The sequence below is a fragment of the Mesoplodon mirus genome, assembly GCF_964341445.2.
Source record: "Mesoplodon mirus genome assembly, chromosome: 13".
NCBI lineage: Eukaryota > Metazoa > Chordata > Mammalia > Artiodactyla > Ziphiidae > Mesoplodon > Mesoplodon mirus.
In genome coordinates, this window is record NC_138989.1 from 47071880 (window position 1) to 47084374 (window position 12495).

General features: G+C 37.3%; 1 protein-coding gene across 3 annotated transcripts in view; it reads right to left on the reverse strand.

Annotated features, from left to right (window-relative positions):
* The window catches only part of TRAPPC8 (trafficking protein particle complex subunit 8), a 92745-nt gene that overhangs the window by 76703 nt on the left and 3547 nt on the right, over positions 1 to 12495 (reverse strand). For all 3 annotated transcript variants that reach the window (XM_082641432.1, XM_082641431.1, XM_082641430.1), the window contains exon 2: positions 8766 to 8960. In XM_082641432.1, coding sequence (XP_082497558.1) covers positions 8766 to 8960 — 195 coding nt within the window. The remainder of the gene's footprint in view (positions 1 to 8765; positions 8961 to 12495) is intronic.

The following is a 12495-nucleotide window of genomic DNA, read 5'->3' on the forward strand; positions in this document are numbered from 1 at the left end:
TAAACGACTGGGAAGGTTGAAGAAAAAAAGCTATTCATTTTGACCGAATAGCATATCCAACCTGGTGCCATATATACAGAAAAACTTTAGTTGCAAGAAATGCCTATGAGAATAACCCACATATTGTTTAGGAGGGCTATTACAAAAATCTCATGTTCATTGCTATAAAAGAGGAAAAACATTCCCAGAAACAGTACAATATATATGAAAAGTGGCAAAAATTGGAGAATGAATGACAAGGATTAGTCTGTTAAAACAGGAAAGCAATTTTCTTACCAACCAGTAAATATATCTCCCCCCCCAAATGAATCAAAATTAGTCTCTATCTTGAAAATTAGTATTAATTTTCATTTAATACCAATGCCAAGAAAATATAAAGATTAGATAATGAAATTTTTAAAGAAGAAGCAATCTCCACAGATGGGGGAAATGACTTTATCAGCTTTGATTATTTTTCTGTTTGTTGCTTCAATGATGCAACATTAACAAATTATTAACAAATTAACAAATAACAGTAAGTTGTAGACATATGTAGACACATGAAGACATACGTAGACATATAAAATGTAGACATATGAAAAGGGGTTTGTTTCACGGTGGGCTGGGGAGTTCTGAATAAACAAATTAGGTCTTCCAAATCCATTGCAACACTATCTGGAATAAAAGACTAGAAAACCTACATGTCCATCGGGGGGGACATTAAATGGAGGCAGCTTTAAGAGAAAGGGGAAAATCTATATATATTACTATGAAGTGCTCCCAGGATACATTAAGTGAAAAAAGGCAACAGCAGAAAAGTATACATTTTTGTGAAAGGGAAGAAGATACAGAAAGCCACACATGTATTAGCTTATACTGTCAAAGAGAAATAACAGAAGGATAAATGCCACCAACAAATGCCATCATGTGTAAGAGAAAGAAGAAAGAACAGATGAGAAAGGGTAAGGGACTGAACAGAAGCTAGACCTCTGTAAATGTACCTTGTTTCACAGTTTTGACTTTGGAACAATATAAATGTCTACATAACTAAAATTAAAAAGAAAAAAAGCAAGTACACACATGTAGGAGTTCTTAAACGGAAATAATACTTTCTAAATACTGGTGCAAGAAAACACTCGGTACTCAACAAAGAATATAAGGAGCACAGGAAAATCTTCTAAATGTATATGGCAGAAGTGGGTTTTATCCTTCAGGTGGGTCACATTCAGGTTGATGAGTTAAGTTTTTCCCTCGGCCACATGTTTCCTTGAAGGGCTAGAAGTCTCCCTTTATTTTTCTTACATGTCAATAAGTCTAGGGCATCTTTCTTTTTTGCTGTTTCTAGTGACATTTTTGAAGAAAGTAGAAAAAAAAAGTTTATTATTTTTTTAATATTAACAAAAGACTAACATTTAGTGACAATTCTCTTCCCTTAAAAATTCTCTTGTACTTATTTTGGGATGAAATCGGTATTTTGCTCATACTCCTTTCCATCTCTACATGTTCTTTGGTTGGAATTGAAACAGCAACCATGTTATCCTACCAGTTCAAGTTTCCCTATGCAGAATGTACTTTTCCCTTGGTAAGAAGGGTAAGGAAGGCAGCTAAGAGCTGAAAAACAACATAATGCTCTACATCCTCCACTCACACTCACAAAATGCAGCCCTCTCTCTCTCCCCATTTCTTCTTTGTTCCCTTCTTAGTGCCAGTAGCTTCGGACACAGAGTTACTAGTGTTCCAATACATATCTAACAAGGGCTGCCGGCAGTGAGCAAGACCTAGAGCAACTCTGGTCCTCCTTCCACTGAAACCAAATACTATCATTAGAAATCCCAAATCTGCCAGTGAAAAAGACTGACTACCCTAAACATAAATGTCACCTGTAAATCACATATTTTCCCTTTCTAATCATTCACAAAAGTTGAAAGTACCTGAGAACCACCATTCACACTAAACAAAAAAGCACTAAGAAATATTACAAATTCCACACAATGTTGTCACTTGATTATAACTTTAGATAAACAGTAGTACCAAAGCTTTGTATATTTCAGAATGAAAATATTCAAGTAAGGAAAAGAAATCAGGTAATTAGATGCTGTATAATTATTTAATTCTTTAAAATACAGTTTCAAGGTCAAAAATACTTGACAACACAGTGATTATCAGAATATATGGTTTAATTCAGAGTATCTTAGACTACAAAAGCACCAACAAACTAAAACCAGAACTCATATAACATTTATGAGCATTTTGCAAATCAAATCTTAAATAATATGAAGAGCTAAGGAATACTAACCTTGTATTTTAACAACAACCTTGAGAACTATCCTTGAAGAGAATATTTCTAATCAAGTATTTTCAGAAAAATCAGCAAAAATCAAAGTATTCTAAAGAGATGAGAGTCATGATTACTTATGCCCAATTATTAAATTTCTCACATACCACAGGAGAAGACTTTTTAAAACAGGTTGTCCTTTATTGAAACTATATTCCTTTTAACCCTCAGTATATCAGGAAAAATAGTCACTGCATTTACTATCTGTATCTAACTGACCCTTGATACTTTATTGTATTTTTTAATTCATTTTACAAATTATTTACAGAATTAAGACTAAAACCATACCAAACTTTTTAATAAATTTTAGTAAAGCAAACTCAAATTGTATTCCATATATTCCCCGTTTTAAAGATACATGCCTCAGTTGGGCAACGTTTTTTAAATGCAACTAACTGTTCATCAACTATCATGCACAAACCTAGAACACATTCATCATGTAAATACCAATTCCAGATTCAAACACATCTCTAACAACTTCTAGTTTATCATTACTTCTGGTTCTTCTTGCACTTGCATAGTCAAGGTGCAATATTTTGGAAAAATGTGATGGCTCATATTCACTGAAAAGAAAAAGGTCACTCTATTTGCTCCATCACTGCAAAACGTTTTCATTCTTTAGACTTCTAAACAGCAAACAGAACGATCAAGCTAATAAATTTTTTATTCTACATCATCTAATTCTTTCAGATTACCTTCATACACATACCTGCTTTCAGCATTTGTCCACTTACAAACTGTATCAAGTAAATTTTGTTACACAAACATCATAAAAGATGAAAGAATACAGTCACATGTCCTTTAACAAAATGGGAGGGTCTAGGTTATCATCTCAAAATATTGTGTGAAGTCTTTCCTGTTAAATTAGTGATTAGCTGGATGAAAATACTATATTTTCTTTTTGTTCTTAGAAATACATTGTTCACTCATCAGTTCTTGAGCTTGAGAAAAATTGTCCTGGATACTGTCATCTGAAGACTCACAGACTGGGATTTCTGTATATGATAAATTTCACCATTGTCATCAGAGTCTAATAAAGTAGGTAGCCACTAGCCACATGTGGCTAGTGGGCACCTGAAATGTAGCTTGTCTGACTGAGGTGTGCTATAGGCGTAAAATACACGTAAGATTTCTAAGACAATACAAAAAAAGGATAAAATTTTCCATTTATTACATTTGAAATGATAATATTTTTGTGTGTGTATATATATATATATAAACTGGAATTAAATTAAATATATTATTAAAATTAATTTCACCGGTTTCTTTTTACATTGTGGGGTTTTTTTTTTGGCCACAATGCACAGCTTGTGGGATCTAGTTCGCCTACAGGGATTGAACCTGGGTGCTCGGCAGTGAAAGCGCAGAGTCCTAACCACTGGACCACTAGGGAATGCCCTATTTTTACATTCTTTATTGTAGCTACAGAACACTGAAAATAATGTAAATGGCTTACATATTTCTATTAGACAGTGTTAGTCTAAAATGCTATATGTCTGGCTTCCCTGATGGCACAGTGGTTAAGAATCCACCTGACAATGCAGGGGACATGGGTTCGAACCTGGTCCGGGAAGATCCCACATGCTGCGGAGTAACTAAGTCCGTGCGCCACAACTACTAAGCCTGCACTCTAGAGCCTGCGAACCACAACTACTGAGCCAGCGCACCACAACTACTGAAGCCCGCGCACCTAGAGCCCATGCTCCGCAACAAAAGAAGCCACCGCAATAAGAAGCCCACACACCACAACGAAGAGTGACCCCCACTCGCCGCAACTAGAGAAAGCCCGAACGCAGCAACGAAGACTCAACACAGCCAAATATAAATAAATAAATAAGCAAATTTATATTAAAAACAAAAGAAGAGTAAACACAATAGGGACTTCCCTGGTGGTCCAGTGGGTAAGAATCCGCCTTCCAATGCAGGGGATGCGGGTTCCATCCCTGGTTGTGGAACTAAGATACCACGTGTCGCGGGGCAACTAAGCACACACAGCACAACTACTGAGCCTGCACACCACAACAAAAGATCCCGCGTGCTGCAACAAAGATCTCATGTGCTGCAACTAAGACCCAACGCAGCCAAATAATAAAATTTGAAAAAAAATTTTTAATTGCCTTAAAAAAAAAAAGTAAACACAATAGATAGTAGATGATAGGATAGATAAAAGTTAACTCCGTTTTAGAAAAATTAGACAGAAATGCTAATAATAGTAGTAGCTAAATGGAAAAAAAGATAATAGGCAAGGAGTGGAGTGTAAACAATCTGGAACAGACCACCACTGGAAATAACTGTATATAATGAAGATTCTTTCAATTCCATCATTGTGTCTTTCCAATTACTGTACTAAGGAACACTAGCTTTTTTTTTTTTTTTTTTTTTTATTTATTTATTATTATTATTATTTTGCGGTACGCGGGCCTCTCACTGTTGTGCCCTCTCCTGCTGTGGAGCACAGGCTCCGGACGCGCAGGCTCAGCGGCCATGGCTCACGGGCCTAGCCACTCCGTGGCATGTGGGATCTTCCCAGACCGGGGCACGAACCCGCGTCCCCTGCATCGGCAGGCGGACTCTCAACCACTGCGCCACTAGGGAAGCCCCAGGAACACTAGCTTTAATTGACCAATCTGATGAAGAAAACATGGCACTGTTAAGCCAAGCTTATGAGGTAAATATCTAACATGTATTTCATAAATAGAATGCATGAAAAGTATGATGACTCACATTAATTGTAAAAACTAGAAGCGTATTTCTAGACAAACAGAGAATTAATCTTATTTACAATGGATAAAACCACTCTCATATCTCCAAAGAGAAGTATTCTGTTATAACAGAATCTTATTAAAATGAATTCAGTCCTTCATATCACATTCCCAGTCTTCAAGACCAACATAAAAATAAAGCTAAAGGGAGGTGCCTTAAGTAGCAGGGAAAGAACCTGAAGAAATTGTTTTCTTCTGTAATTTGTCCTAACCACTTGGAATTCTTTTTTAAAATCTGCCTAAGGAGTTCAGCTATAGTAATGCCTCCAACCACTTTTAAAAGCAAATGGCACTGAATCTTTCCTTATGTGGAGATGTTGGCAGGGACCTGAGAATGTAATATAATTAGATAAAATTTCTCACAACCAAATCATGACCACATTGTTCCTATAAACTATCTATACCAAACCACTTTAACAGACTATCAAAAAATAAATACGCCAATCCCTAATATACAGGCAACCAGACATTGGATTTGAGAATCTTTCTCTAAAGATAATTAAATGGCCCCAAATAATTCATAGTGAGAAGGGACTTCCTTGGTGGTCCAGTGGTTAAGACTTCGAGCTTCCAATGCAGGGGGAGCGGGTTCAATCCCTGTTCGCGGAACTGGGATCTCGCAGGCTGCGCAGTGCGGCCAAAAAAAAAAAAGGAACTGTGAGTAATAAAAACTGGGCAACTCTCACGCCTATTCACAGCCTTACCACCCAATAAAGAAGTCCACAAGACGACAAACTTTTTTATGCCCGATCAGGGTTATAATACCTCAATTTGAAATAGAAAATAATGCCAAAGGCTCACCAGACATTTAAGGAAAGTTTCCAACATGAAAAAGAGAACAAAACAAACTCAAAAATAATACAAATGAAAGAAAAAGCATAGGATAGAAGAAAACTTAAAGACTTAAAAGAAGCCAACAACAATTTACTAATAACCTTTTCAGACATTCATTCCTCAAAAATTTTACCTCCCCCCCCCAAAAAAAATTTTTTTACCTTCCACACAACTTTTCTCAGGAAGCTGCTGGAGATGTCCTACACCAAATCAACAAAATACACCAAAAAAGATATGAATGAGAGGCTACAGAAAAGGGAAAGAAATCTCCAGAAAGGCAGCAGTGGAGCAGGCCTTGGAAAGCAACTAGACCACAACTGAGTAGAACAGTGTTTTGAAACTTTTATTTCATTATCTCCCCCCATGAGCCTTTTTAGACATTTTTCTGATTGATCATTCTCCCCAAAGAATACTTAAAAATATTCTTACATACTTAGATATATATATACTGTGTATCCATTTACAGACTGTGGTCCTTTGGAGAGCCACAAACCATTATAATATCTAATATTTTTGCTCCCCAGGTACCAAATTTTCACCCCCCCTGACGGATGGTATCATTCCCCATTGAGAATGCCTGGAGTAGAAAGAGAGAAGACTTCAGGAAGGAGATCTTAATAAATGGATTATCTCATAAATTAATCTGTCAAGGGGAAAATCTTACTGAGTGAGAGGCTATTAGAAGTTTGAGGGACTAGTAAAAAATACAAAGAACTCTGGGCAAATTGTTTTTAAAAAGGCAATTACTAAATACTGAAAAAAAAAAAAAAAACAAGAGCTGTGTAAGAATGAACTGAAAGTCCAACATTCGGCTCAGCAATGAAGAAGTGAATACTCAGTCACAGTACTGTAAACAGTGAGTATTAATAAAAAATTATGAAGAGTGCATTAGGGAGATGGAGGAAGGGGAGTAATTAAGCTAAATCTTCATCAATTATAATGAGAAATCAATAAATAAAAATTTTAATTAGGCCATAAATAGTCATATAAAAATATTACTTAGAAACACGAAATGAATACCAGAGAAAAGAGTTGGTGGGGCAGGGGTGCAGAGAGCAGATCAACTGTTGCTTGTTCCTCACAAGTCTTTTTAGCATTATGTCTCTATGTATATATCATTCTGATAAATTAAAAAAATTTTTTAAGTAAAAGGTATATAAGCTTTGGAGGTTAGGAAAATATTTTCAGTATAGAAAAAGATAATTTTTTTTTAAAGTTAATCCTTCTCTCTGTGCCCCTCAGCACTTTGGCATATTGGATATACCATATCTCTATTACAACGTATTGTCATTTTAAGATACTATAAATTCGAATGTATTATAATTATTGACCAGATATATGACTAATATATGAAGTTATATATAGCATCTCATTCATCTCTGATCTCAATGCAAAGCATACAGTAGGAAATCAATAAATATTTGTTGCATGTATAATAAAAATGTTAAAGTCCCTATAAAATAGAATCACAAGATTAACAGTCTAGAAGAGGCCTTAAGACGTAATCCAGCCAATTCCTCTTGTTTTCAGAGAATAAAACGGATTCTGAATAAGTGACTTATTCAAGTTATCCAATTAACTACTGGATAACTCTGGCCCTTGATTCATTGCCCTTCACATCTCAACATGAATTTTCCATTGATGACAGAAATAGTTCAAATTCCACCGCTTTCTCCCAGAAATCTGCAAATTTTGCCTCATGTTGAAAACATGTTATGCCAGGAACTGCTTAAAATATGTATCCTGAAAATGGATTCTTTTGATTTACAAAGATAACCATAATCTTCTAAACTTAGTCTTAGTTAACTTGCCTTGCTGGAATTAAAATGTCAAAGAAAGAAGAAAAATTATAAACATTTAAACAAAATAAATCTACAGATATTTCTAACCATACAAGTGCAACCAACTAACTTCAGCATTTAAAACATGCCACTTAACTTCTCTTTGTATGTTTGGGAAAATCTTTAAATATGCAATTAGGAGGTGTTAAAGTAATAGATTATGAGCTATACTGATCTAAGAAGATTATTTTATTAGGCTGCTAAAATATCCTAATTAGATGATGTACTTCTTTTTTTTTTTGGCCGCACTACGCAGCATGCGGGATCTTAGATCGAACCCGTGCTCCCCCGCAATGGAAGCGCACTGCCCTAACCACTGGACTGCCAGGGAACTCCCAGATGATGTACTTTTAATCTTTCCCCTCTAAAAATCTATCCCATGTCTCCCCATTAAGTATTTTTCATACTGGAAAAGAGTCACACCAACCACTGCTAACTCACTTTACATAGTATTACATAATTTTACCTACCTATCCTATTATGAAAACATTTACCATTCAAATCAGATTAAGATCAAATATTTATTTATATATCATAAACATTTCCTCCACTTAGCGCTAAGATAAAAAATATAATAAACTTAATGCTTTTTATGTAATCATAGTATTACTTAATGTCACAAAAGAATAGTTTTATCTACCGTCAGTTGTTTCATTCAAGAAATATTTATTATGCTTATGATCTAGGCATTACTTTAGATACTAGGAATAAAATAAAGAGCCATAGTTCCTGCCCTCAAGGAGCCTGTACTAACTTTACAATTAGAACTACAAAAAAAATTTTTCATTATGAAAAAGTAAAGTGAAATCACATAATTCATAGTTATTTGAATGGCTGCCTGCTTACTTGACTGTAACCTCCTTAAAAGCAAGGACTTTTTTTTTCAACATTGTATTTCCAGGCTCTAGCACTCAGCAATCACTTAAGTGTTGAATGATTTCCAAGTTATAGAATTACCTTTTCTAATAAAAAGAAAACATCATTTTAAAAATAATAATAAACCTTATTACATACCACTGATGTTGAGGTCGTAATCTCCTGCCGTAATCACATTAGCTACTAATCCTTCTGCAGGCTGACTGCCAGAAACAACATCATTCAAAAGCTTCCGAATCGCTCCAGGCTGAGGTGGTTGGGTGATAATGTTGCTTACTGCTATCTTCAAGTTTTTGATTACGTGAAGCTGATTATTGGGATCTCTCATATGAACTTAAAAAGAAAAAAGAAAAAAACTTGAAATTATTTCTATACAAAGCGTAACAGGCCAACTATTACAACAATAAAAAAATGGGTTAATGGTTTATAGAGGATGCTCAATTTGGAAACCAGAAATTCCAAGTGGAACAGTCTTCGAGAATACAACTGACTTACAACATTCCATTATACACCAAAAGGGCTAGCTAAACAGTCTAACCTTCCTCTCCCGCAATGCTACTGCTCACAACTACTCTACTCTAGGTCCTTCCTTCCTCTTATGTTGGAGTTGCCAGGGACCAACTACGATCCATACCAAGTGTCTAATTCTCACCTCACCCTAAGGCTGGTCCACGGCAGTGTGAGGTCTATGGTATCAACATTGAAAATAGTAAAAGGGAAGAAAGGGAATTAAATACTGCATGCAGGCTTTCTCTGCTCCTCCGATAGCGATGCCTGCATTCTCAGCCCCTATTCTAGTATCATAAAAATCAATGCCGCTCTGGTGCGGGATGTTGACAGTGGGGGGAGGCTGTGCGTGTGTTGGAAAAGGAGGTATATGAGAACTCTCTGTATTTTCTGTTCAGTCTTGCTGTGAACCTAAAACTGCTCTAACAAATAAAGTCTATGAAAAAGAAAGAAAGAAAGAAAGAAAAAAACAATGCCCAGATCCCTTCTCCTAACCCAATACCTCCTGCCTCCTCTCTGCCTTGGCTCAGTCTATGGGATTTATAACCACTGGTTCAGGGCTTCAAGGTCAAGGAACAGGTTCTCAGGCGACGGTAGCAAGACAGTGTCCACGGTGCACAGAAGGAAATGTGAGCATTTTTTTTCTCATAAATATAAGACAAGATGATTAGTTGCCATGGTACTATAAGAAGCAGTCCACTGTATTGGGCTTCCCTGGTGGTGCAGTGGTTGGGAGTCCGCCTGCCGATGCAGGGAACACGGGTTCGTGCCCCGGTCCGGGAAGATCCCACATGCCGCAGAGCGGCTGGGCTTGTGAGCCATGGCCGCTGAGCCAGCGCGTCCGAAGCCTGTGCTCCGCAACGGGAGAGGCCACAACGGTGAGAGGCCCGCGTACCGCAAAAAAAATAAATAAATAAAAATAAATAAAAATTTAAAAAAAGCAGTCCACTGTATTAAGGACCCAACTTTTGGAGTCAGACTTTATTTGAAATTCCAACCCACCACTTATTAACTGGGTTACCCTAAACAGCTTTTAAACTTTCCCATGCTCAATTTCTTCATCTATAACATATAAAGAAAGTAACGTACTTCACAAGGTTATTTGAAGGATTTAGGTGAGATATTCTTAGAAGACATAGTAAGTGTAAAGCACTCAGCACAAGCCTGACACATGACTGTATAGTTAAGATGGAGGCAGCATGTACAACATACTCTATTTCAAGTACATCATGGATCATATACAAAAACGAGGCACTTTTTGGAAAACTGACTCTGGGTACCTACCCAGTAAAAACTGACATTATTTTCGCCAATGGAAAATTCTTTATACCAAACTTTTAAGCTCAAGCCCGCCTACATTTTAAATAAAGTTACATCTGTTAAAAACTGTCTCCCTGGGCTTCCCTGGTGGCGCAGTGGTTGAGAGTCCGCCTGCCTGTGCAGGGGACACGGGTGCGTGCCCCGGTCCGGGAAGATCCCACATGCTGCAGAGAGGCTAGGCCCGGTGAGCCATGGCCGCTGAGCCTGCGCATCCGGAGCCTGTGCTCCGCAACGGGAGAGACCACAACAGTGAGAGGCCTGCGTACCACAAAAAAAAAACAAAAACAAAAAACTGTCTTCCTAAATTTCCTGTGTGTTCTGTTGACTTCTAAATCTTTAATTAAAAAACATAAGACAAAAATCTTTTTAAAATACACGTGGCATGAATATGTGTACTTGTATTGCAAAACTAAATATATGTACATAAAGTATACAGGCAAATGCCATTATAATGATTACCTATGATGAAAGAAGGAAAGAAATGGGACTGAGGAAGGGTAAAAAGGTGAATTCAACTCTATCTATAATGTTTCTTTTTAAAGGAAAGGAAAAGATACAAAGCAAATATGACAAGATTCATTGGCTCTAGGTAATGAGGACCTGGATGTTTCTTGTATTCTCTGCATCCATCTGTAATTGTTTGTTTTCTAAATTATTTAAATAAACATGCAGGCCTCTCTCCCTAATGAAACTTCTCAGCTGGTCTAACTATGAAACAGAGACCAAAAAACACAAAAATACTATGGTACATTTCTGATATTTTTAGTACGTACTATACAAGTAGTTTCCTTGAAGGGTTGATCCGTAATTGTCAAACAACATAAGTAGCCATGTGTGTATTAAACCTCTTTTGAAATTTTAAATTGACTCTAGTATCCGTAAGAGTTAACACAAAAAGGTTATCCTAGTTGAGCCCTATATTCAGAACGGGTTAACCAGTTATTACGTTATTAGTTACTGGGTAATCTTACTAATAATCCAGAAATGAGTTATTATGTGTGGCAGCCAGACTCTGAAATGGCACCCAATGATCCCGGTTATTTCCTGGTATATACTCTGGTGGAGTCCCCTCCCACATCCCAGGACTGGTATGTGTGACCAATGGAACACAGCAAAAACAATGGTATACTACTTCTGAGATACGGTTGTAAGAGTTCAGGGCTCCCCTGGTGGCACGGTGGTTAAGAATCCGCCTACCAGTGCAGGGGACACGGGTTCGAGCCTTGGTCCGGGAGGATCCCACATGCCGCAGAGCAACTAAGCCCATGCGCCACAACTACAGAGCCTGCGCTCTAGAGCCTGCAAGCCACAACTACTGAGCCCGCGTGCCACAACTACTGAAGACCACATGCCTAGAGCCCGTGCTCCACAACAAGAGAAGCCACCGCAATGAGAAGCCCGTGCACCGCAACGAAGAGTAGCCCCCCCTCGACCCAACTAAAGAAAGCCCGCATGCAGCAACAAAGAACCAACGCAGCCATAAATAAATAAATAAATAAATAAATAATTTTTTTAAAAAAAAGGGTTCAGCCTCCATCTTGGGTTCTGATCATTCCCTCCGGGATAAGCTAACTGCTATGTCATGGGGATATTCAGGGAACCTATGGAGAAGCCCACATGGCAGAGAATTGAGGTCTCAGGCCAGCATCCAGTGAGGAAGTGAGACTTGCCAACAACCATATGAGTGAGCTTGGAAGCGGATCCTCCAGCCCTAGATGACCACAGCCCCTGCTAACAGCTCCACTGTAACCTCAAGAGAGAACTGTCCAGCTAAGCCACTCCCAGATTCCTGAGAAACTGAGAGATAATAAATGCTTTTGTTTTAAGGTGCTAAGTTTTGGAATAATTTGTTACACAAATTGTTTGTTACACAACAATAGTTAAGTAATACACTGGAGTAGCACAAAACCAACTTAATAAAGAGAAAGGCAAAAACTAAGAATGACTGAGAAATGCTCTTAAATCACACACAAAAAATCCAAAGGTTCAGAATTAAATAATTATATTAAGGCTTCATTAAGATTATAATGTCACAAAAGGT